Source organism: Odocoileus virginianus, chromosome 22 (assembly GCF_023699985.2).
Source record: "Odocoileus virginianus isolate 20LAN1187 ecotype Illinois chromosome 22, Ovbor_1.2, whole genome shotgun sequence".
NCBI lineage: Eukaryota > Metazoa > Chordata > Mammalia > Artiodactyla > Cervidae > Odocoileus > Odocoileus virginianus.
In genome coordinates, this window is record NC_069695.1 from 14084234 (window position 1) to 14110570 (window position 26337).

Below are 26337 nucleotides of genomic sequence, written 5' to 3' on the forward strand. Positions count from 1 at the left end.
AGGTTTATGTGTTACATGGTTTATGTGGTTGGGTTGGATTTATGTGTTATATCTTACATGTATTAAGATGTTGCCTTTCTTCCAGCAGAAAACTCCAGGCTTGTTTTCTCACGGAACTGTTTAGCTCAGCTCCCAACCTCAAGCACACACACTCATCTTTTAACCATGAGATTATTTATCGGGAACCATGTGGACACTCAGTCTAGACAGGGATGCCTCTGTGCCCACTTACATGCTCTGTCAATTCTCTTTTAACTTGTTGCAAGAATCAGAGGTCCAGCTTGCTTTCCTGTTCTTTTTCTATCTGCTGCCACTGTTTAAACTGTGACAGGAAAGGGGAAGCCCTGTTTTCATAAGAGTCTAGCACATCCAAGGTGGTGGGTTTTCAGTTCACATTCCTCCTCCTGGTCAGGGCGATATGGATGGGTAAGAAATGGAGGGGACTCAGTTCTCCCTGGAGACCAGAATGTAGTCCAACCACTCTATTTTACAATTAGGGAAACACAGGTCCTGGGAAATTCAAGTCCTTTTGGCTTCAAAGTGGATATTATACAGGCTCTTTTTCCTTGACGGGATATATTCTGGGCAATTATGTGGCAGGAGGTGGGAATGAACAAGAGTTAATAAAATTGGCAAACGTCTAGGAAGTTACAAGGGTCAAGACAAGAAGTGCAGATTTATGTTAAAGTGTTCCTTAGACTAGACCACCCTCTGTTCTGTTTCCCTTCTGCTTTGGTCCTAAAAGTTTAATTTTTTTGGCTGTGCTGAGTCTTTGTTGCCGCAAGGGCTTTTCTCTAGTTGTGTTGCATGAGCTTCTCGTGGAGGTGGCTTGTCTCACGGAGCATGGGCTCTAGTGCCTGCAGGCTTCAGTAGTTACAGCTCGAGGGCTCTAGAGCGCAGGCTCAAGCTGTGGTGCATGGGCTTAGTTGCTCCAAGGCACATGGAATCTTCCCAGACCAGGTATCGAACCTGTATCCCTGCATAGGCAGGCAGATTCTTATCCACTGTGCCACCAAGGAAGTCCCCACAGAACTTTAATATCTGGTCTCCAAGGTTGGCATGAACTTCATGTGAGAGATAAACTCTTCCCTATGTAGCATCTGAACATGTCCACCCAGGTCACTTCAGACAGCTCTGCATGGACTTGGCGATCTTTCTTCATCCTGGCCCTTTACTGTCTGGAAGTCATTGTCTGCAGTGTGTGTATCCAGTTAATGGCTGATTTTACCCATGCCTCAATCCCAGCAACTTTGCCTGTGGTTCTAAATCAGAGTCTAATTCTGACCTCCCTTATGGCCTCCCTTATTTGACATTTGGAGTGGGTGGAGGCATCTTAAGAGCCTGACTACCTTCCATACACTGTCATTTCATAAGCTGCCCTGACAGCTGTGCCTCTTCTCGGAAGGAAGAGTAGGAACTAAGAATTAAGGAACATGATGTCAGGTGTTTTCAGACAAATTCAAGGTTCATGTATCTGGTTTGAGGGGCACATCTGGCCCAAAGTATATGTGTATTACACCCATCTATCTATTGGATGGTCAGACTCTTTTTGTCTGCCATTGCAAACCCTTCCTGTTCTCCAAAGGGTTTACAATTTTTCAGCCTTCGACAGCCAGGGTCTATGCACATGTGATTTCCACCAAGAGAAGAAGAGGCTTGTTTCCTCACAGTCTCAAGTGCCCTTGGTTTCAGGGAGAGTTTTGTTAATTTTGCAAGGCTTCTGAAACTTCCCTTCCTAGCATGTTACAAAGACCAAGTTCTCACAGCTGAAACTGTTTTGAATTATCTTAAGCAACAGCGGAGCCTGGGCTCATTCCACTGCTGTCATCAAAGTGCCCCATGTTGTGCGCTCTTGACAGCAGGAAAACAGCTTCTGAGCTTTCTTTGCCAAGTCCAAAGTTTATTCATAAATTTAGTTACTTGTATCACAGTGAACTATGGGTTGTTCCACTTCTGTATTTAGATACTTTAAAAAAAAATAAAACTTTTGGAGAATATGTGTCAACGTTAACTTCTCATTTTCACTGGTCAAACCCTGCACACGTTGGTCTCTCACTTCTTGGAAATTAAGCCATTTCCATTTATCAAGGAAATCCATCAGTTGGTTTCTTTTAGTGAACTGGGGCAGGGGATGTGTGGATAGAATGGCTGGTATAACTTTTCAGTGAACTAGCTTATAGAACTAGGAGAAGCCTTTTTGATCCTCAAGTGGTATAGGTGACGCTGTTGATGCTTGTGTTGAGTCCAGAACCGCAGCCGGACATGGGGCTAGAGGATGAGCAAAGGATGCTGACTGGGTCTGGAGATCCCAAGGAGGAGGAAAAAGAGGAAGAGGAATTAGTGGATCCTCTGACAACAGTGAGAGAGCAATGCGAGCAGCTGGAGAAATGTGTGAAGGCTCAGGAGCGGCTAGAGCTCTGTGATGAGTGTGTATCCTCCAGGTCACAGACAGAGGATGACTGCACAGAGGAGCTCTTTGACTTCTTGCATGCAAGGGACCACTGTGTGGCCCACAAACTGTTTAACAGCTTGAAATAAGTGTGCAGATTTGTTCAACCCAGCCTTCATCACCTGGGTATTGGGATATTTCCTCATGGTTTTGAACATGATGTTTATTTGTGTAACTGAGTTCACGTGAGTATCAAGGGTTTTGGCTTAGGCAAGTAATTTCTGTGTAATTATCAGTGATAATAAAGTCCAATGATCAGCAAAAAAAAAAAAAAAGAACTAGGAGAAGGCAATGGTGACCCACTCCAGTACTCTTGCCTGGAAAATCCCATGGACGGAGGAGCCTGGTAGGCTGCAGTCCATGGGGTCGAGAAGAGTCGGACATGACTGAGCGACTTCCCTTTCACTTTTCACCTTCATGCATGGGAGAAGGAAATGGCAACCCACTCCAGTATTCTTGTCTGGAGAATCTCAGGGATAGGGGAGCCTGGTGGGCTGACATCTATGGGGTCGCATAGAGTAGGACACGACTGATGCCACTTAGCAGCAGCAGCAGCAGCAGCTTATAGAACTAGTTTTCTGAAGGTGATGACAAATGCAGCCATGGCCATCCCTCCCCCAGAGCATAGAGCCTGGCCAGAGAGACTGGTGTGACAGTACTCATGTCAGTGGAATGAGCCTTAAAAGATGAGGAAGTGAAGCTGCCAGCCAAACCTGCATGGGGACACCTAACCTAACCGGTCGGTCGGGGGAGCCTCCTGGAGGCAGTGACCTTGAAGCTAAAGCCAACAGAGTGTGAAAGACGGTGTGAATGAGGGCAGAGAAAGGAGGTTCTCAACTCTGGAGGCTGGCAGGCAGGGAGGGGTCTTTGGAGCCACTCTCAGGAGGTTTGACGTTTTAGGTGCTGAGGTGCTTTTCCCAGCCCAGAGCATCCTAAACTGAACAAAGGAAGCGCGTGGTCACTCACTCCATCCTCTGGTGCCTACATCATGCTTTACTGTCTCAACTAAGACAGGGGTGATCATGGCAGAAGGCCCTGTGTCGAGAGCAAGCTCCGAAGAAGGGAACCTCGTTGGTCACATAGACTGTCACTTCCAGTTTTCAGAGTAGAGTCTGAGTGTAGGTAAACAGACAAACAGACCATTCAGCAGCACAGTCAGCAGTTACTGCAGGCCGTTATTATACATCTCTCTTCCTTTTCCCCTTCCTCTTGCCTCTCCCCACTTGATAGCATGCAGGGCTGTGGCTTTGCACTGTTTTGTGTTACTGATAAGAAAACGTAATCAAATTTCCACTCGAGTCGGTCTAAACAGAAAGAATGAGTCCTGGAAGAAAGACGTCCGTAAGGAGCCCTGAAAGAGGCTCCCTGGTGGTCCAGTGGTGAAGGCTCTGTGCTTCCACTGCGCAGTTTCGATCCCTCGTTGGGGAACTAAGATCCTGCATGCTACATAAGTCCTGAAAAAGAACTCATGACTTACTGGGGTTACCATGAAAAGGCCACCTTACAAGTGCGTATGGACATGGGGAGACCTAAATCAAGGTGCTAGCAGCCAGCTGGACTGGGTGTCCCTGACTGGCCTTGAGCTATATCACTTTGTGGGCTCCAGGGGTCACACCAGTTTGGTTAGAGCTAGACTGCTGCTCTCTAAGATCCTGCTGATATACAAATACAGGAATCCTTGAAGCCAGAGAGAAGGATGGCATGAAGTACAATAGAGCTTTGTAGCCACATGAGAGGGGCATGATGCCAGTGTTACGGAGAACTTGGAGATAAGGAGGCCTGGCTTAGGCCGTAAACTATAAAATAGTAACAGCTCCTGAACTGGAAGAACGGCAGTGTGTAAATTTGGACTAGGAAGGACCATGGACAGACCAGCATTGCTAACTGATCTGCTCTGTGGAGCCTGGGAAATCAAGAAACATTATGAACAAACTACTCTCCGCACAGAGGCACCTCACAGAGGTGCTCACGTGAGCCACACAGCTCTCTGTCTGAAATGGCAGGGATCTGTCTGCCTGGGAGTCTTTCCCCGTGGGGTCACGTTTCTGTTTCTGTCCTCCATTTCCTTGAAGCCTTCACCCAGTTACTTCCTGGTCCTTCCATTTCAGCTGGGCTGGGAGATGGGTGTTCCATTCTCAGAGGGCCCCTTGGGGCCTTGCCCAGGGAGTTTCATATATTCTACAAAGTTCGTATCTGAAGTGAGACCATCCCAAAACTTATATCCAGCTATCTTGAAAATCTATCCTATTTGTGTGTTATGGTAATAGACAAAAACTTAAGTTTTCCAGAAGAAAGAGACACATTTTAATATTCTTAGTATTATTTTGCGTTATATCATTTTGTACAAGGGCAATGCCATAACTCATTTTGAACTGTTGCATCTCTTGGCTTTTATATACCCAGCTGATTTTAGAGGGCTATCATGAGGATAATGGTAGTTCTGGGTAAAGATTAGGAACAAGGACACGGGAGTCTGACTGTGCCCAAATCCCAACTCTGCTACTTGCTGAGAATATCACCTTGGATGAGGTTACCCGGGAATGGGGCTGAGTACTCACAATCGTTGTGATGCATGAAAGTCGCTTAGCACATAATAGTGTGGGAGCTGCCGTTATGTCTGGGCTGTGCCTAGTCACTCAGTTGTGTCCAACTCTTTGCAACCCCATGGACTGTAGCCCGGGATCCTCTGTCCACGGGGATTCTCCAGGCAAGAATACTGGAGTGGGTTGTCACGCCCTCCTCCAGGGAATCTTCCGTGGATTGAACCCAGAGATTGAACCCAGGTCTCCTGCATTGCAGGTGGATTCTTTACCACTAGGGAAGCCCACTATTATGTCTGAGAGTTGCATTTTTATGATCAGTCCTGTTATTTTGACTAATAAAAGTACTGTCACAGCCACATCAAAGAAATTGCTCCCAAGTGATCTCAACCAAGTAGCTTACCTTTCCTGGATTAGATGATGAACATAGTAGGACTAATCAGCTGTTCCACAAGCATTTCTTCCCTTCATACTGCCTGGGCTCCTTCCCGGTGATGGGAGTGCCTTTGACACATGCCACAGAAGTGAATGTTTCTGAGTCCCTAACTGCGCTGACATAGGCTTACAGAATAAAGAACCCTTTTAAAATGAGCAACATTTAAAAAATCCCTTTTGGAAACTTGAGGCTTCCCTGGTGGCTCAGATGATAAAGAATCTGCCCGCAGTGTGGGAGACCTGGGTTCAATCCCTGAGCCGGGAAGATTTCCTGGAGAAGGGAATGGCTACCCACTCCAGTCTTCTTGCCTGGAGAATTCCATGGACAGAGGAGCCTGGCGGAGTCACAAAGAGTCGGACATGACTGAATGACTAACACTTGAAGCTTAAGTTTCTTGATTCCAGATTTACTGATGAGAATACTCTAAGGTGATCCATGATTCTCAGTAGTGGCTGGTGGCCACCCAGGTTCAAAGGTAGGCAAATTGTTCAGTCTTTCTGTGCTGCACTCTCCTTATTTGTGAAATGGGAGTAATAAGAAATAGCACATCCACCTGCTGGGTTGTGTGAGGACTAAACAAAGTAAGCCATGTTGAACGCTTAGCCCTCAAAGTAAACTGGCATTAATAATTGTCTTTATTTATAGTGCTTGTGTTCTCTTCACAGACGGAGCTTATAATGGATGCTGCCCATAAACAAAAGAGCTTACAATTCAAGAAAACCATGGATGTAAGTCTTACTATATTGCTTTTAAAAAAAAATGGTGGGGAATTCCCTGGTGGTCCAGTGGCTGGGACTCTGTGCTCCTGATACAGGGGGGCTGGGTTCGATCCCTGGTTAGGGAACTAGATCCCACATGCCACAACTAAGACTCTATGTAGCCAAATAAATAAAAATAAATGTTTAAAAAAATAAATAAATTAAAAAAAAATAAAAAAAATGGTGGCATTTTATGAAATCCTGTGCTGTGTATCAACATTTTCCTGAAAATAACATTTGTGCAGTCTTTTAGAGAAAACAGCCTTTAGTGGTGTGACTTTCTTTCCTTTTAATGCCTTGGAAAGATTGAGGATGAAATTAGAAGAAATATAATGATGTTATCTTTCCAGCAACCTGGGAAAATATAGCAAATCAACTTAAATATTTCAGACCAGGGCATGTATACTATATGATACCTTTCATCTTGTTGGATTTGAACTTCTTCCCTGTAAGACTGTTTTGAATCTTGATTTCTTACCTATTTTTATTGAGTTTTAAGATACCTGCAAACTGTAAAAGCCTTCTTTGCTTTAAGTAATTTATTTTAAAAATGCTTATCAAGATAGAACTGAGACAAGTTGTTGGGATCTCACACTAGCTTTTCATGAATCCCCTACTGTTGAATTGTGTTACTGGAACATCTGTGACTCCATCTTTGTACAGAAGTGTCATCATATATCCTGTGACTGTGACATCATACCTGGGTAGCTGGTCAAAAAAGAAAATGCCACTAATGTTGATGGCATATGCAGTCTATTCTGCATTTTTTCTTTTGTTGGTGAAGTGTGAAATTTCCTTGGTTCTGTCTTGCCACAGCAAAGATTTGAAACGGAAGACCAGTGTTACAGCTTGGTTACAGCTCAGAGTTTTATTCGGCAAGCAAAGTAAAGTACACTCTCAAGGCATGAAGGCGGGCTGACCCCAAAGGAGAGGCCTCAATCTGTCTTGGCTTCTTCCTTTTATATGTTTGTCTCCTCCCCATCTTGAGCCTGCCTTATGCAAATTGGGTTAGCCAAGAAGGGGGCATATTTGTTTCACCTGAAGTTCTCACTCCAGTCTGCAGATATTCTTTTATTCCATTTTTGTGAGCTTTTCTCTCTTTTGTCTTTTAGCCACTGCCATTTTGGACTCCTTTTTTCTATTCTAACTACCTAACACTTTGATGCAGAGCACCCAAAAAGTGATTGATAGAGAATAATGTCAGCATAATGTAGAAAATGGTGTTGGTTGATATATGATTACTCCCAGAATTTTTATGTTTTGAGCAATCTGGGGAAAGCTCTCTCACAAAGAGAAAGTCTTATTGAAATATAAATTTCCTACTTCCTCTGCCTACATTTAGAACTGTAGAATTGTTAAAATTTTTGCTTCAACTGTCAAAACTTTAGAAAATACAAGAAGAAAAAGGAAGAGTATTGTATTTGCCCATTTTTTGCTTAGTGGTTTTTTTTTTTCCCTTCTTCTAATGTTTCAAGGTTTCTTTTATAATTTTTTTTTGCTTAGAGAACTTCTTCAGGCATTTTTCTAAGGTAGGTCTGCCAGTGATAACTACTCTTGTTACCGAAAACACCAAGTCCATGTGTCTGACACACAGTGAGGGCAAACAATACTAAAACGCTGGAGTTTGGACTAAAACGTTGGAGTTTGGAACAAAGGTTTATTGCAGGGCCATGCAAGGAGATGGATGGCTCATGCCTTAACCCCAAACTTCCTGAAAGCTTTTAGCAAAGCCCTTTTACAGGAAAGGTGAGGGAGGGGTATGGTTAGTTGTAGCAAACTTCTGGGTGTCAGATCCTTTGTTCTTGAAGTCAGGTCATGGTCAGGTAACAATGTGCCTGTAAATTTCTGCCAAACAAATGTTATTCTCTGTCCTGACAAGAAAGGGCAGGGTCCCAAGGCACAACTTTCACCCACCAAGGTCCTGGTCCTGGCTAAGAGGAGGCAGATCTCAGTCGGCAGCTCCCTCGGGGCCAGGTTCCCACACCTTGCCCAGCTATCATCACTGAGGGGGCTAGGTGTCCAAACCAACTGGCCCTCAGGCTCCTCGGGCTGCCCAAGGAGGCGGGCAGGTCCCACAGACTGTGACCCACACAAACTTCTGCTGATATTAGGTCACAGAGACAAGGATGGGGGAGAGGTTCAACACTGCTTCAAGGCCTGGGCCAAGGCTAGTGGGTGGCCTTGGTGAGGGCTTTTGAGCCCTGCATGACACAGTCCTCAGCCTGTTTCCCTGGTCCCCCATCACCCACTGGCCCAAGACCAGGGAGCAGGCTGGAGGGCCCAGGGGAGCAGGCAGGCATCTGCCTCTTACTTCACTCTCCACCTGATGACCACTGCCCTGCTGACCGCTGGCTGGACCAAGTCCCTAATGTTTCTCATTGACAGCTGGTTGCTTGTGGGAAGGGCCCACTGTGGTGCTGGCCAATGGCTGAGCAGGGTCCGGTGCCTGGTAACAGTACAGAGTAATGATCCACAGTAATGTCTGTGTGCTAAGGGCTGCCCACGCTACGCTGTTACACTCTTAGTTTTCCTTTAGTGATTTCCCTTTCATTCTTGAAGGATATTTTCCCTGGATATAGGATTGTGTGTTGACAGTTTCTTTTAGTACTTGAAAAATGTTGCATCACTTCCTTGTGACATCCATAGTTTCTAATAAGGAAACTGCTATAATTCAAACTAATTTTCTTGTATGGATAAGGTGTCATTTCTGTTTTAAGATATTTTCCTTTTTTGTAGTTCTCAGAAGTTCACCTCTGTGTCTTATCATAGATTTCTTTGGCTTTATCTTGTTTTCAGTTTGGTCAGTTTCTGGAATCTGTAGTTTTACATCTTTTGCCAAATTTGGCAAGTTTTCAGCCTTTATTTCTTTAGGTACTTTTTCAGCCCATGCTCCTCTCCTAGGATTCCAAGGACATGAATGTTAGATCTTTTGTTATGGTGTCAAAGATTCATGAGGCTCTGTTCATTTTTTTAAACCTATTTGCTCTTTTTTTCAGATTAGATAATTTCTATCATATTGTCTTCCAGTTAACCAGTTCTTTTTCTGTCTCTTCCATTCCTAAGTCTATCCTTTCAATTAGTAAATTTTTCAGTTCTAAAGTTTCCATTTTGTTCTTATTTATTCCTTCTGTTTCTTTGCTGGGATTTTCTTTTTCTTTACTAAGACTGTTTTTTGTTTTTTTTTTTTCATTTTCCCACTGTGTTTACAAATGTTTATTGATTTTTATAATTTTTATGATGCCTACCTTAAAATCTTTGTCAGATAATTGTAACATCTCTGTCATCTTGATATTGAAATTTCTTGATGGTCTTTTTTCATGCAGTTTGAGATCCTCCTGGTCCTTGGTACGATGAGTGATATTCAACTGATATTGGACATTTTATATATTCTGTTGCAAGACTCTAAATCTTATTCAAATCTTCTGTTTTAGCTGACTTACTCTGATACCACTCTAGCAGTGAGGTAAAGTGCCACCACATTAGTGCTATGAGGGGGGTAAAATCCAGGTTCCTTCCCACCACCCCCCAGCCTCCACTGACACCACAGGGTCAGTGTTACTACTGGGGAGTGGTTAAAGTTCCTGCTCCCCACTAAACCACCTCTGACGCCACTGCAGCAGGGAGGGGGTGCACCTCATCACTGCCAGGTGGGGATGGTGAAAGTCCAGGCTCCTCAGAGTCTCTGCTGGCTCTGTGTGTGCTGCTTGGTTATCTCCAGGTAGGAATGAAAGTCCAAGTCTGATATTTGTCCTCCTCTGATACCATCTCAGCAGGGGAGCTGAGAACCTCATCATAGCCTGGTGAGTGTGGAAGTCCCCGCTTGGCCTTGGCTGGATGTGTGGTGGGTGGAAGAGGGCACAGTTCTTCACGTGGCATTTGGCTGCTGTAGAACCTGGAGGAGACTTCCTGTCCTGCTGTGCTGTCCCTTTCCTGGCCTTTTGGCCGGAGAGAGCAGGTGTCCCTTGGGACTATTTTTTGTTCATGCCCATCAGCATTTCTTGGTTGTCTGCTGCTTTGGCACCCATTCTGTGATAAATGAGGCCAAAAGAAAACTCAGGGCACTTGCTTCTAGGTTACTGTCTGAGACCAAGGACATTAGTCAATCTGTCTTCTCTCTGCCTTTTAGCATCTGTGTTTGCTTTATGTAGAATGCTCAGAGGTTTTAGTTATACTTGTGTGGAGGAATAGGGAAGAGTCTGCTCTATCTGCTCTATCTTCCCTGGAGCCCATATACATTTTTAAAAAGACATTTTATGATATGCTTTTAGAGTCATAAATGTGATCATACCCCATCCATTTTATGCAAAGAATCTAAGACTATAAAATCATCCAAAATGAGAAAAACAAAACAAAATGCACTACTATGTTCAGTACTTATATGAAAACTGTAAGTGACTTAATGACCAAAAAATGGAGAAAGATTAAATTGTACAACCTTGAGACCCGGAAGTTGGGGAGAGTGGAGCTCAGGTCCCCGAGCGGCGTCTAAGGTTCCTTCTAGGACCTCTGAAGACTTGTGTTGCCTGAGGAAGCCCTGAAGTTGAGGAAGGGGAAAGAAAAGGAGTCAGGCATGGCTCTTTCTCAGGAACGACTGACCTCTGAGGATGTGGCCATCGAATTCACTCAGGAGGAGTGGGAATTCCTGGACCCTGCTCAGAGGGCCTTGTACAGGGATGTGATGCTGGAGACCTACAGGAACCTGCTGTCTGTGGATATCTCTCCTATACATGTGATCAAGCATTTACAACCCAAAGCGAACAGTGATAAACGAGAACCATTCCAAACATTGATGCTGGGAAGACCTGAAAGCTGTGAAATCAAACATTTTCATCTTTGGGAAAGTCAGGAAAATATGTGTGACATTGAGTGTCAGGGGAGAGATGACAAAAGAAATTACAAAGGAACACCTGTAAGCCTTGATGGAAATGTGCCTGATGGAAGAGATTCACATGATAGAAAGGATGCAGGAATCAAGCCCTTTGGAAACAGGCTTGGATTTAACTTTCAAGATAAACTGCAGATATTTCAAACTGGCGGGACAATTTCTGAATATAATGAAGTTGAGAGGTCTGTCAACAACAGTTTCTCATTTTCACCACTTCAAAGAATTCCTCCTTGTGTCCAAACCAGTGTTTCTAATATATATGGGAATGATTTTATGAATCCTTCAGTAATAACACAAGACCTCAAAGCACACAGGGAAAAACCTTACAAATGTGATGAGTGTGGGAAAGCCTATCTTAAGGGCTCATACCTCATTAAACATCAGGCCATCCATATAAGAGAGAAATCACATAAATGTGAAGTATGTGACAAATTGTTTGATCAAAGTTCACAGCTTGCACGTCATTTGAAAATTCATTCTGAAGTGAAATGTTACAAATGTAATGAGTGTGGCAAAACCTTTAATGATAGCTCCACCCTTGCTAGACATCAGATAATCCACTCGGGAGCAAACTTACATAAATGTGATGTATGTGGTAAAATCTTTGGTCCGAATTCATTCCTTGGAAGTCATCAGAATATCCCTGCAGGAAAGAGAAGTTACCAATGTAATGAGTGTGGCAAAACCTTTACTGACAGCTCAAACCTCAGGAGACATCAGAAAATTCATACAGGAAAGAAATTATTTAAATGTGATATATGTGACAAAGTCTTCAGCAAAATGCACACCTTGCTGGTCATCAGAGGGTTCATACTGGAGAGAAACCTTACAAATGTAATGAGTGTGGCAAGCACTTTAGTCAACCTTCACAGTTCATAAGTCATAAGAGATTTCATACTGGAGAGAAACCTTACAAATGTGATGAGTGTGGCAAGGCCTTTCGTGTAAAGTCAGTCCTTTTAAGTCATCAGACAGTTCATACTGGAGAGAAACCTTACAAATGTGATGAGTGTGGAAAAGTCTTCGGTCAAAAACCACATCTTCGCCTTCATTGGAGAATTCATACTGGAGAGAGACCTTTCAGATGTAATGAGTGTGGCAAGTTCTTCAGTCGAAATTCACACCTTACAAGTCATCGGAGAATACATATAGAGAAACCTTTCAAATGTTTCGAGTGTGGAAAATCCTTTACTCAGGTCTCAGCACTCACTAAACATCAGAAAATCCATACATGAGAGAAACTTATGTGAATGTGGTATATGGTAGAAGTCTTCAAAATTCAAAGTTCAAACTTCACACCCTACTGTTGGTCAGAGAATTCATACTACTGAGGAACCATACAAATATCATGAGTGTGGCAACGTCTTAACTTGATGAGAAAATTCATACTGGATAGAAGCCAGATATATATGTGTTTATTAGTCAGGTTAGAACATGTCAGGTAGAACATGAATTCATTCTAGAAAGATTCCTCACCAGTTTCACAAATGTGAAAAAAAAAACCCTATCCTCACAGCTCACATCTCGCCAGTAGTATCAGAGTATTTATCCTGGAGAAAACACACAGCAATGTAATGTGTGTGGCAAGGATCTTACCCAAAAGTCACAAGATAGGAACATAGTGGAGCCATACTTCCCAGGCTCAGTGGTTGTGGCCAGTCCTTTACCTTTTTCACTATATGTATTCTCTGATGACTTCAGTTCAGGTACTCAGCAACTGCAGTCAGTCCATATTTGAAGAGAAGCTATAGAGATCTTTTCGTGTAAAAGAAACCCGAATTCTAACTCAGCAAAGTTGATTCTTTGGGACAGTAGTCCACCATCTTTTTGGTGTCTGGGCTTTCTGAATAAAGTCACTATTCCTTGCCCCCAAAAAATAAAAAATAAATTGTGCAACCTTTAAAGATATGATTATGAGGACTATGTAGCAACAGAGAAAAAGTCCCTAATATGACATGTTAAAAAATAATACAGAAAAGAGAAAGATTGATCACTGACAGCCTTAAAATTTAAGACTTCTTTAGAGCAAAAGAAAAAATATCATATGGTGAGAGATGACATGGGAGAAAAATATTAGTACCACATGGGGCTTCCCAGGTGGCACTGGTGGTAAAGAACCCTCCTGCCAATGCAGGAGACATAAGAGATGTGGCTTTGATCCCTGGGCTGGGAAGACCCCCTGGAGGAGGGCATGGCGATCCACTCCAGTATTCTTGCTTAGAGAATCCCATGGACAGAGAAGCTGGGCAGTCTACAGTCCATAGTGTCGCAAAGAGTTGGACATGACTGAAGTGACTTGGCACGCATTAGTAACATATAACTTACAGCCAGTTGGAGAAGGAAATGGCAACCCACTCCAGTATTCGTGCCTGGAGAATCCCATGGATGGAGGAGCCTGGTGGGCTACAATCCACAGGGTCTCAAAGAGTCAGACATGACTGAGCGACTTAACTTAACTTAGTGTTACTAGTATAGCCTGAGCTTTTAAAAATCAATTAAAATTATAATGCTCCAAAAAAAAAAAAGGTAAAAGACATGGAGTAGAAAGGATATGCCACCTTATCAATGAGATAAAATGCAAATTAAAAAGGGATAAGCTTCTAGTATTAGGAAAGGTTAAAAACATTGTCTTATTTTAGTGTTGGTGAGAGTATGAGGCCATCGTACCCTCACATATGTGTTTATAGGAGTATAGATAAGGGCAACCGTTTTGGAGGGAAGTATGTATATATTCTTTTATCAAACAATTATGCTTCTAGGAATTTGGTCTGTAAATTCACATTACCCACAGTAAAAATTGGAGCGTTTTTATGTAATAAAAATAGAAAATAGGATAAATGTCCACCAGTAGACAGTAGGTTAAGAAAATTATGGCATATATATATTATATATGTGTGTGTGTGTGTGTGTTAACCCCAATTGAATTGCAGGGGAAGCTGAGAAATGTAGGAAAGCATGTGAGATATTTGACGAGCACAAACCAGCTCTGCAAAGGTGCCTTCATTCTTAGTCATGCGTTTTTGGGGGGTTTGTCATTTTTTATTTATTAGCCAACTGATTCACAGCTTTGCTTTGTTTGAACAAGTTAAGTCTTTGCTTTAAGAGTTGAAACACAATTATTTGATTCAGTAAGTGTACTTTGTGAACTGATTACACACTGCTGATAGTAATGGTAGCACAGGAGAGACCACGCCTACTTTTAAACTAGTGAAAACAGAATTCTTTAAATCAAGAAGGTGCATGACCACCTTGCCCTACAGAAATTATGAGATTGGTGCCCTCCCTGCTGCCCACATGCTGTGATGGGGCACATGAGAATACTGAACCATTGTTAGTTACAGTTATCAGGACCAAGTCATTGCATCTCAGTTCTGAGTGTAATGAATAAATGTTGGATTACACATCCTCTAGTCACATCAGCATTTGATTTTGCCTAATTCATATTCAATCTTTTGAAGTTCAAAATTTTTAAAGTTCATGGACTTTGTTTTTACCAAAGAGGAGTTGTTAGTTCCTTGATCAGGTTGCCACTACATACATAATTTGGAAAGGGGATGGAGAAACCTTCCGAAGAGAAAAAAGAGCATCTGCTCTGAGCACACACAGTCTGGAGGTGATCACAGCCCTAGTCAGTGTGCCCACTTATTTGCTGGGTCGGGGGGGGGTGGTGGTTAGGGTGGCAGCTCCTCAGAGTCACAGTCAGCTGATCTGTTTTGATCCTCTTTTGTCTCATACCTGCAAAGGCAAAGAAGAATTACGAGCAGAAGTGCCGAGACAAAGATGAAGCAGAGCAAGCTGTCCACCGCAGTGCCAACATGGCAAACCCGAAGCAACAAGAAAAGGTACCCGGGAGAGCCAATAGCCTGAAAAATCCAAGATTCACATATGTCAAGCTAGAGCTAATTAATAATCTTAACAACAAAAAAAATGGACTTGCACTCTAAGCTTCTGGCAGTACCCTCCTTCAGGCTATTAGAATCCTCTGAGTCAGAAAAACCCATGTCCTATTTTGAGGGTTAGGGAAGAGCTAGAGAAACCTGGTCATGGGGGAGGGGTTCTGATGTTTTCACCTTTCTTCAAAACTCAGCTCATGTGTTCCTTATAGTGAGGCTGCCTCCTGCTTGGGTGTTTTATAAATTGAATTTTATAAAATCTGGATAAAGATTGTTAGCAATCAGAAGGTAGGGATATGTTTTAGGAAGATTAGAGGGAAAGTTAAATGATTAACATACAAGAGAAACATAGGTATGACTTAGAACTTGTCTCTTTACAGACATTGCTTTTAAACCTGTTTTGCCTTTAGAAGCCTGGCCCAGCATTCCTGACTTCTTCTTCTTTTTTTTCTGGTCCTCACAGCTTTTTGTGAAACTAGCAACTTCAAAGACTGCAGTAGAAGACTCGGGTGAGGGGTGTGCTCCCACAGATGGGGACGGATGGTGGTGGGGCTAAATATGTCTGAGAAAGGTAGTTTTATATACCTTATGATAGTGAATATATGCTTGTACCATAGGATTAGCAAGGTATTCGAAGGGAAGAAGGGAGGGACAGAGGGAAGGAAGGGAGTCTGAGAAGGGGGTACATTAGAACCTTGGAAAGTGGGACAAGCAAAAGAGGCAGCACTTTCTGGCCCCTGCCTGCTTAGCTCATGGTGCCTGACAGGTGACTGAATGGCGTGGGAGCGTGCAGGGGTCGGGTCATGTGATAGCTGCTTTGAAATCAGGTACTCACTCTTACTTATCGGGTACGATCATCTTAAAACCCCATTTCATCCCTGATACGTCTTCTCTGCTGTGAAAGAAACAGCCAAGTTGTGAGGTCTCGTCATCACTGAAATCTAAGGATCCAAACCAAGAGTTTGCAAAGGCTTCTAATTCCCAGAGTTTCCTGCGAGAGACCAACCTCTCACGACCGTGGTCCCTTAAGTCTCTAAATCCAAAACTGAAGTAACTTGCTAGTTCACTTTTCTGCCTGCCTCACTTAATTTTCCTCAAAATGGAAAGAGGTAGAGGGAAACTCTGGTGAGGTTTTTGGGTTTTTTTTTTGTCAGCCTTTAGTTCTCTTTCTTTGGAACATTTCTGGCTGAGTGTTTGGTTTCTCTTTAAAAGGAAAGTGATGCCCGCCTTTGCTTATTTTTCACAAAGCTGTGATGAGGGTGAGATGTAACTTTGGCCTTCAAGCCTTCAGCGTCCCCAGGAGCCCTGTGAGCTCTCGGGAGGGGCCTGGGAGCTGGGCCTGCGAGCCCCGCTCCGCCCAGTTTCCAGACCCAGGCCCCTCCCCTCCGTTGCAGACAAGGCGTACATGCAGCACATCAACACGCTGGACAGGGTCCGGAGCGAGTGGCAGAGCGAGCACATCAAGGCCTGCGAGGTACCCGGAAGCGCGGGGGCGGGTCTTCCGCCCTCTACTTTTGTAGAATTGCTCGAAGGCAAGTTAGGAATCTGGGCTTTAAGTAGAGGAGGGAAGGAACTGGAATGTTTTCCCGCAAACCTTGTCTTTCTTTCTAGTGGTTCTCAAAAGGAGGTCCTGGAACCTGTACCAACATCCTTGTTAGATGAAGATCTTATTATCAGACCAATTCCAGGCCCCTGGAATCAGAAGCTCTGGGCCCACAATAAGTGGGTTTTCTCAAGTCGAGGCGAATGGGGGCCATTCCCTAGTTTGTGCTGCATGGGTTTCTCTTGTTGCAGAACACAAGCTCCGGAGGGTGTGGGCTCCAGTAGTGGTGGCTTGTGGGCTCCAGAGCGCAAGCTCAGTAGTTGTGGCACACAGGCTTAGCTGCCCTGCGTCCTGTGGGATCCTCCCAGATCAGGGACTGACTTAACATTGCAAATTCTGCATTGCAATGAGTCCTGCGTTGCAAAGCGGACCCCTAACCACTGGACCATCAGGGAAACCTGAGGGCAAAACTTTGCATCGGAGGCTCTAGCAAGCTGCCCACATGCAGATGTCCATTAGGCAGTTGGAAATGTGAGCCACAATTCAGGTTAGAACACTGACGGCTGGGTTCACCATCACCTCTTATGTACAGAACTGTATCCAGTCCTATTTGTGTTAGTATGTTATTAAAATCCATTTGCCAGAGTTAAGAGTGTCTGAGCTTCCTCAGTGGTGGGTGGGGAGTACACTAGATGAGACTATAAGCTTACAGATGATTAAAGGTTGAAATTGTTTCTGACATCATAGTCAGTCTAGACCCTTTCTCTGTATGTCTGTATGTGTTTCTACAGGTGTTTGAGACTCAAGAGTGTGAACGAATAAACTTCTTTCGAAATGCGCTGTGGTTACATGTGAATCAGCTCTCACAACAATGTGTCACAAGCGATGAGGTGAGTCAGAGGCATCCACAGAGGATGCTCTGCATATTAGAATAGTAGAGTGGGAGGAGTCAGAGACATTTGTTAGTTCATCCCCCATCATTAGAGGCCCAGGTAGGTACAGTGACTGCATCCACAGTGAGTATGGACCCAGATAAACACCTGACTTGGCTGACTCCTGCCTCACTTTACCATCATGAGTCTCTCACTAAGATATTCAGAATTAGGGCAGGAAGAGCAAAGAAAGGAGACCCAAATACAGTTTAATTTATGGAAAACAGAGATGTCACAACATGAATGGGAATCCCAGGGACTGCTCCAGTCTGGAACGGAGTTACTCCAGGACACTAAGTATCAGGAACTAGCAGGCTGAGCCACACCCAGGCTAATGGTCACTCCAGGGCACAGGGTTTAATGTCAGCAGTGGTAAGGGCCATTAGTGACCCAGGTTTAACTCATGCACAGCAACTGTCCTGGGTTCCCAGCTCTCAGAGGGACCAGAATCAAATTTTCACAAACTTCTTTCCTGAGAAATAGCCACTCTCACTTAGATGGGACATTCACTTTTGAAAAATAGTTAAATACCCAGAAAACAGGTAGGATTGACTGAAGAACTTTTCTCCAGTTGTCTTTGCCCTTGCGTGTAGGACTAGTCATGGAACTTGGTATCTACTCTCTTCATCCCATCCATTTTTTAAAGTCTTTCTGCCAAGGTTGCTGTGCTGCCACAAAGATATTATTTTTTGTCATCTTTAAAAAAATGTAACAGCAGATATACATCAGAGAAATCCCTCTGTGTGAGTCCAGGACGTGGGAGACTTTTTTTTTTTTTCTTTTCAAGACAAAATTTGGAACATAGCCATTCATCAAACCTCCCATTTTAATACTCCATGCCACCATTTTTATGGATGTACCTCGGCCTTGATTTATCTTCTCTTCTGTTAGATGTATGAAGAAGTCCGTAAGAGTTTAGAGATGTGCAGCATCGAGAAGGACATTGAGTACTTTGTGAATCAACGCAGAACTGGACAGACTCCACCAGGTGAATGGGGTGGTAGGCTGGGGGATGTTATTTAAGCAATTCTGTCAGTCTTTCGTGTCATATGTCATTGAGCATGGAAGTCGTCAGCTTCTTAATGTTTTATATCTTGATGATTCCCTAGCCCCCATCATGTACGAGAATTTCTACTGCCCCCAGAAGAATGCAGCCCCTCCAGGAAAGGCTACAGGGTCTAACTCGGCACGGTAATATCCAGCTTTCTTTCACATGAAGATAAGTGCTTTTAGGGACTTCCCTGGTGGTCCAGCTGGTTAAGAGTCCACACTTTCACTGCAGGGAGTTCAGATTTGATCTTTGGTTGGTGAACTAAGATGCCACATGCTGCAGTGAAGCCAAAAAAAGAAAAGTACTTTTAATGAGCATTTTTATTTTTAGTGTTCCAATTCTGATACGGACATGTCAGAATCAGAATGTGTCTACCATTGCATTTGCTTAGAGAGGTTTCTGGATTTTTGGAAATAGTGTTTTTAGGACAAATGTTAAATGGATTGTACTAGTCATAGTTCAAGGAGGATTGTGTCGTGCTTGAGTGTGATTATTACTCATGCATGAATGCTATACTTTTCTATTAATAATATTTATTGATTTTTACTTATTTATTTATTATTTATTTGGTTGTACTGGGTCTTACTTGCGGCACACAAGATCTTTAGTTGCAGCACCTAGTTCCCTGACCAGGGATTGAACCTAGACTCCCTGCATTGGGAACTCGGAATCTTAGCCGTTGGACTGCCTGGGGAGTCCCAATCCTAGACCTTTCTTGTAGAAAGCAAGAGTTGGCAAACTCTGGCTCCCTGTGAGTCAAATCCAACCCCCTGTTTTGGTAGGGCCTACAAGTTAAGAATAGTTTTCATGTTTTTAAATGGTTGAGAAAAATTGAAAGGAAACTATTGTGTGCTATGTGAAAATTACATGAAACAAGAACATCAGTGTTCATATGTAGAGTTTTGCTGCACCCATCTGTTTCCTTTCTGTCTATGGCTACTTTTATGTTGGAGATGAGTAGCATTGAGATAGAAATGTCACATGGCCAGCAAAGCCTAAATCATTTACTATCTGGCCCTTTACAGAAAAAAATTTGCTGCCCCTGATAGAAAGGATTCTGAGGGAAGAGAAACTTCTGTTTTACCTACAGTCACCCTGAACTCTAAGCTGTTGAATTTTCAATCCAATTTTTTAAAAGATAGGGGAGTGTTTGAGTGGGGAGAAAGCCAAGCACAGGACTCCCCTGGTGGTTCAATGGTTAAGAATCCACCTCCCAATCCAAAGGACAGGGCTTTTAGCCCTGGTTGGGTAACTAAGATCCCGCATGCCGTGGGGCAACTAAATCTGCATGCCACAACTAGAGAAGCCTGTGTGCCACAACAAAGACCCAGCGCACCCAAACACATAAATAATAAATATTTATGAAAAAGAATGCTAAGTGCTGCTCAAAGCAGTTACTATGAATTGTTTCCTTTAACCCTCAAGGTGAGGTGGGAGCTGTTTGACTTCCCGTTTTGCACGTGAAAACTGTCCAAGGCGATCAGGAACTCTGGCCCACACTATAGATTTCTGGACTGCAGAGCAGAGCTCTGGGCATCCTGCTCCCTAGCATAGGGTAGTATTTGCAGCCTAGATCCAGGAGGTCAGCGCTGCAGAGCTTTTGTTTCATCTGAAGTCTTCTTAACCTTCCAGAACAGAAACCTGATCTGACTAACATGCAGTATGTTTGTAGAGTGAAGTAGAAAATTAGAAAAGCAGCAAGAGCTTATCTGAAAGATTTTGGTTTCCATTTCTTACAGGAGAGGACCTCTCCCAAATCCTAAAAGTTTACCAGGTACGCCACCAAGAAGCATCATTTGAAATCTTAGGTCAGGTTTTGTTTAAGGTTGAGTAGCTAGAATTTTGAAATAAAAGAAATAAAAGGAGAGAAGGGAATAAAGAGAATCAAATTTCCAAGAGAATGAACATACTAGAAACTATAATACTCTTTTTCAGAGTGAAATTTGGTAATTTGTGGTCTGTTTTATAGCTTATCCAAGACAATTCAGCTACTCAAGTACCAAAAGAAACTTGTAAGGGATTTTTACTAAGAGACCAGTTCAACTTAGGCCATGAAAATGGCAAAACTGAAATATAGTTTCCTTTGGATGACACTGAAATATAATTTATAGAAGATGTCTAGAAACTTATAACCTAATATATTTTGTGCACTGCCCACAATTGGATCTTTCACAAATCACTCTGGTCTCCTTTTCTCTCTGAACTCCTATAATACCTCTGGGAGAACCAGATATTTAGTGCTTTTTGTTAGTCTGTATTCTCTGGGTAATTACAAGATCCTTGAAGGCAGAAATTTTGTTTTCTTCTGAATCAATCACAAAATGTAATACGGTATTGGGCACATAGTCAGTTCTGAGCAAACACCTATTATTTAAATAAAAGATATACCTATCTATGTTCAAGGGAAGAGGGAGGAGACATCTTAGGCTGCATTTAGCATCTTAGCAAAAATTTAGTGGCTGAAATTACATCTTGGAACTCTGTAAGGATGTAAGTTAATTTATTTCTCATAACCTTTTAATTACCACTTGATAATAGGGGACTTATTTTTGTCCATTTCTGAAGATGATTTTACTGTGGGGAATGATAGCTGGGCAAGGATGAACAAGGGCAGAGAAATTATAATAGAAATTTCCAGTATGTTTTCTGGCTTGTAGTTATGACTATTATTTATAGGTTTTGTTGCCAAATATGTTTTCTTCTTACAAAATAGCAGCCACCAGCCTCTGAGTGGAATGGTTTGATTTGAAAAGGGCTAAGATCTTATCATGAAGAAATGTTAACTTGGCGTTGCTCTGTGTTCTGCCCTTTGCAGATGATCCTGATTACTGTTTACTTGATAATAACTACAGTTTGGTCTATCAGTAACATCAGTGGTAAGAACCTTTCATCGTCACAGAATCAAGTTGCATTTAGACTAGTGAGTGTAGTTTTGAGGTCTTTGAAGCTTCCTTACAATATGACTGCAAACAAACAATGCCTTGCATCAGGTCTTGCACGGGTGGGCATGGTGCACTCGCAGAATGGCCAGTCTGGTTCCCACAGCTGAGAGGGGACCAAGACCATTCCATACTTACTTTGAATGAGGACATTTCCCCTTTATTCTTGAACTCTTTATTTGCTCTTGTTAATCTCTTTTGTGGCTATTGAATACCTATACTTAAGGCCCTGCTACAAACAAATATGGGCTTCCCAGGTGACTCAGTGGTAAACAATCCACCTGCCAATACAGGAGACACAGGTTCGATGCCTGGGTGGGGAAGAAATCCCATGGGCAAGAGCATCATCGCGCACAAGATGACTAGTACTCTGACCTCGTTAGTAAAGCACAAAGGCTCCTGGAGCGGAACTGCTAGGCCCACAGTGGCTGCAAAGGTGATCCTTCCTGTATGGCACGCAGGTGCTGGCACTGGCACTCAACATGCCCCCAGTCAATATCAACTGGAAGGAATGTCTCTGAAGCCAAAACAACATTACCAAATGAAACTCCTCATGAACTGTAATTCTTTTAACCCAAATGGGCATATACATGTATATATGAGCAAAGAAAACCTCTGAAAAGATATCTTCCTAAACAGATAATAGGTTTTCTTTTCATCTATTCATGTGTGTAATTTGTCTACAGTGCTAATCTATTGCTTCTTTCATTAAAAACTCTTTTAAAGAGTTGATCTTCTTGCATGTTGCTGATCTTAGTGTCTTCCTGGGAGTGACAGGAGGGGTGGGTAGGATTCAGAGAGTCACAGTGGAACTGGAAAAGTCGCTCTCCCACGCTTCTCGGTTTGGTGTTGGTGAAATTCACTGTCACTTAAGAAAGAAAATCGATTAGACAGAAATACTCAGCTAGTATATTATTTATGTTTACATGTAAGCCTTTAAATTGCTTCAGAAGTATATTTAATATTTAAAGACCTTTGCTGTGAAGGATAGTGAATATTGAAGACGTAAAAATCCTCATCCTCTCACTGTATATAACTTTCTGACCTACAAACAAATTGTAGTTAGCCAGTTATCACTTTTTCATTTCATAAACCTCTCTTCCTCATGGAAGGAGGCCCAGTGCATTTTAAAGGTAGAGTAGGAGCCCAGCCCCACCGACTGGCCCAGCAGACCCACCGCAGACCTGCCGACGGCCCGCGAATCTGCCATCCTTTCGAGTGCGCCATTTCTGGTTCATCCAGCATCGCAGCTATGAAAAAAGTGGTTCAGCAGCTCTGGCTGGAGGCCGGGCCCAATCGGGTGAAGGTTTCCCAGGCAGCTGCAGATTGGAAACAGTTCTGTCTGCAGAATGCTCAACATGACCCTCTGCTGACTGGTGTATCTTCAAGTACAAATCCCTTCAGACCCCAGAATGTCTGTTCCTTTTTGTAGTAAGATGAATCTTGACAAGGTTTTCCAAACCACTTTTCATAAATCAGTGAATATTCAAAGGAAAGCTCAATTTGAAGCCTGTACAAAAGCCTCTCTGTAACATGCCATACTATACAAACTTCTACTTTTGTCAGTCCTTAATGTCTACCTCTCTGAATAGTCATAATTTTGTTTCACAAGGGTAATTATTTTATATACACCGATGGCAGCATACAATAAAATACTTAGTATAAAAAAAATAAAATAAAGGTAGAGTAGGAGCATGGGAAATCAATGACTTGGCGTTCAAAGGTGGAACCTGCTCTCTAGAATACCAGGCAGTAATGACTATATGGCAGGGCATTGGCAATGCCACAAATTTCTTTTTTATTTTTTACCTTCCTTTCTTCCTCCCCCTCTTCCTTTCTCTCTCATTCCTCCCTCGCCCTCCCTCCTCTCTCTTTTCTTTTCCTCCCTCCCCTGTCTTTATTTTCCTTCCTTCCTTCTTTGCTTTCTTTTTCTCTTCTGCTTTCTTTCTTTCCCTCACCTCTTTGGATAAAGCACATTCTAGCTGCTTAAAAACAGCATTTGACCCAACAACTCTAGTTCCTCAGAGCCCAAGAATTTGCTGTTTGAATGCAAGATGGCCATACCAACATGTTTACTCAAGTTAGGTCACTTTACTGGGCCTCATTAGTGTATGTGTCAGCTCAAGGAATAGGAATCCAAATATGTAATTGACTGAAGGGAAGGATTGGGGGCAGGAGGAGAAGGGGACAACAGAGGATGAGATGGCTGGATGGCATCACCCACTCGATGGACATGAGTTTGAGTAAACTCCGGGAGTTGGTGATGGACAGGGAGGCCTGGCGTGCTGCGATTCATGGGGTCGCAAAGAGTCGGACACGACTGAGCAACTGAACTGAAGAGAATTTTAAAGAGAGAGTCTACCTTTATTAATAACTTAGTTAAGTGACTTATCACAACATTTAAAATAGTTTGAATGAAACTTTGGAAATGACATTTAAATAGGAAGCTTTAAGGATTTGCATTTGTTCTGCAATTGTTGATTTTAGCTGCTATTCCTGTTTTTAATCCTAACATGTTTAGGTAAAACCAGATTATAACCTTTGAATTAAAAAATATATATATCAAAAATATATAATTTTATGGGGACTTCCCTGGCGATCTGATGGTTAAGACTCACTGCAGGGGAGCATGGGCTTCATCCCTAGTCAGTGAACCAAGATCCTGCATGCTGCTTGGCCAAAAAAATTCCATTTTTCATCACTTAAATACTCATCTCTCACTATTCGTCCTCCTTGACCAAGCACATTGTTCTCCTTGAATAAAATCACAATGTAGGAGCAGGGTGCTGATGTGAATAGTTGATGCAAATGAAATGTCTTTGTTATTTCTTTCAGAAAACAAAGCTTTTTCTGGCTGGCGTTTCTAAGGCATGGAAGGAAGCACTTAACAGCAGAATCTGTAGAAATTATGTCAATCTTGAAGACTTTGAAGTGAACCCTTGCTATGATTTTTAAATATTTTTAAGTTTATGGCAGTCATTTAGTACAACTTAGTCTAGTAGAGTTCTGCAGTTTTTAAAAGTTTGTAAATTGCCCAAGACTGAAGAATTATCCTTTCCTAATCAAGTTACTAAAATTGTGTGTTTTCTACTTGATTCAGGAAAGTCTTTGGATTTAAAACTTTGACTTGGGGTTTGGGGCAGGGAAGGGTGAAGAGAAGTCTGAGTCAGCAACCCGCTCAAGAAGCTCCTTTGCTTTTGAGGGCAGCGCAGTTATGGAATTTCCATGGTGACACATACTCAGTGGTGCAAGATTCAAAATCACCTTCCTTTTTGGCTGCAATATTTAAAGGCCATCTGATAGCACTTTCTCATTTTGCAGATGAGGAAATGGGGCCCAGAAGTGTGAAATCAATCTCCCTACAGTTAGGGACAGACACAGAAGTAGAGGGCAAGCTCATCCCACATCATCGTCCTTCTAACGCTTCCTGAGGCTGTGATGCTCATGTTGAAATTTAAGACACCAAATGTTTTTGCTGGCATCTTTTCAACTGAGGAGATTACCAGGGTTTAAATGTCAGATTTATTTTTATATGGCACACTGTGTGTACTGAACTACAGAACACCATATTTAATCTAAGAAGCCATTCATTGTAAAACATCCCATTATTTATATGTCACTAAGAAAGTCAGTAGAGGAGCTGATGCTTGTGACAATGGCCAAGCCCATTGGAATTTGAGTTTCTAAAGTGCAGGGGACAATACACCCTAGAATCAATGAAATATGGTATTTTGACTCTATCCCCAAAGAGAATTTTAGACTTCCAAAGCCGGTACTCAATCTTGAGTCTTCACAGAGAAGCTTTTCCTTGTTAGATCCTGGATTTTTTTTTTTTGATCCTGGAATTTTTTAAAGTGTCAATCTTACCCTCTCACAAGTATCTGAGTCTTTTTTGGTCACCCATAAACAGCACAGAGATTGTGTACCTTGGTCTAATATTCACACTGAGTAAACAGTGCATTTTAGTTAATAACAAGTTAAAATTGCACTGGCATGGTTGTAACATTCTGGTACCACAGAGAGCAAAAACTTTCCTTTTCTGCTCTGTACATAGCTTTCCCAGAAGTATAGACAAAGTGATTGAAGGAAGGCTAATTATTTCCCCTTTTCACATAAGGTGCTGCTGGAAGAGGCAGCTTCTTGTCGTGGCCGGACGCTTGCATCAGCTGGATATCCTTTTGAGAAACTGAAGTTAGCAAAGGGCCATTGACTTCCCCAAACTGAACAGGCTCAAGACATTTTCCTTTGAACTCAGAACATTCTATTTTTAAGTATTTTATTTATTATTAGCAGTTCCTCAGGGATTTCAATTTTCTCTCTATTGGTCAGTGTAACTGATGTAAAATGTTTCAAGAATTGAAAGTATTTTTATTTTATTGCTCTGCCAGTTTGATATGAAGTGAAATAAAGATTTTGGTGATTTGGTCTTTATTTTGCATTTTAATGTTCATTGTACCTCTCTTCCAAGCTCTATTTCACTCCTTATCACAATTTGCTACCGTTAGATCATGGAAGGACAAACTTCTAGTCAGGGAAGCCAAGCAGAGACTGGCACCATGCCACTTCCTACTAACCCTTCAGGAGCCAGATTTAGGATCCCTTCCTTGGGGAGGTAGCTTCCCTGCCTCTGGGCTTGGCGGGCTTCCACTGATGTCTCCTTCCCCACTTTCACATTTTCCTTGTTATTACAGAATTCCCTCTTAAAATTAATTGTTCAAGGTCTGGCCTCCCTCCTAGACTATAATATCCATGACAGCAGGGTCCCTCATCATTTTTTTTTTGCTATATCCCCAGCACCTGACACATGGTGGTAAATATGTAAGAATTAGTGGCCTAGAAGAAGATAACATAGCTAGAGAAATGATCTGGTGACAGAGGAGTGTCAAGGAAGCCAGTTAAATAAGTTCACAT

General features: G+C 42.5%; 1 protein-coding gene and 3 pseudogenes across 2 annotated transcripts in view; all 4 read left to right on the forward strand.

Moving 5' to 3' along the window:
- PSTPIP2 (proline-serine-threonine phosphatase interacting protein 2) overlaps positions 1-26337 on the forward strand; it is a 107075-nt gene that overhangs the window by 64578 nt on the left and 16160 nt on the right. The window contains exons 6-15 of one of the 2 annotated variants that reach the window (XM_020870958.2): positions 6091-6153; positions 14812-14910; positions 15425-15470; positions 16356-16435; positions 17296-17394; positions 18328-18424; positions 18546-18627; positions 20227-20261; positions 21303-21363; positions 24262-25857. In XM_020870958.2, coding sequence (XP_020726617.1) covers positions 6091-6153; positions 14812-14910; positions 15425-15470; positions 16356-16435; positions 17296-17394; positions 18328-18424; positions 18546-18627; positions 20227-20261; positions 21303-21355 — 654 coding nt within the window. In that variant the 3' untranslated portion in view covers positions 21356-21363; positions 24262-25857. Of the gene's footprint in view, positions 1-6090; positions 6154-14811; positions 14911-15424; positions 15471-16355; positions 16436-17295; positions 17395-18327; positions 18425-18545; positions 18628-20226; positions 20262-21302; positions 21364-24261; positions 25858-26337 lie in introns of those variants that run through there. The other variant, XM_070452632.1, reaches the window with a different exon arrangement.
- On the forward strand, positions 5-2727 carry LOC110123208 (cytochrome b-c1 complex subunit 6, mitochondrial pseudogene; annotated as a pseudogene).
- On the forward strand, positions 10342-14847 carry LOC139030368 (zinc finger protein 836 pseudogene; annotated as a pseudogene).
- LOC110123207 (guanine nucleotide-binding protein G(I)/G(S)/G(O) subunit gamma-5 pseudogene) lies at positions 21370-24255 on the forward strand (annotated as a pseudogene).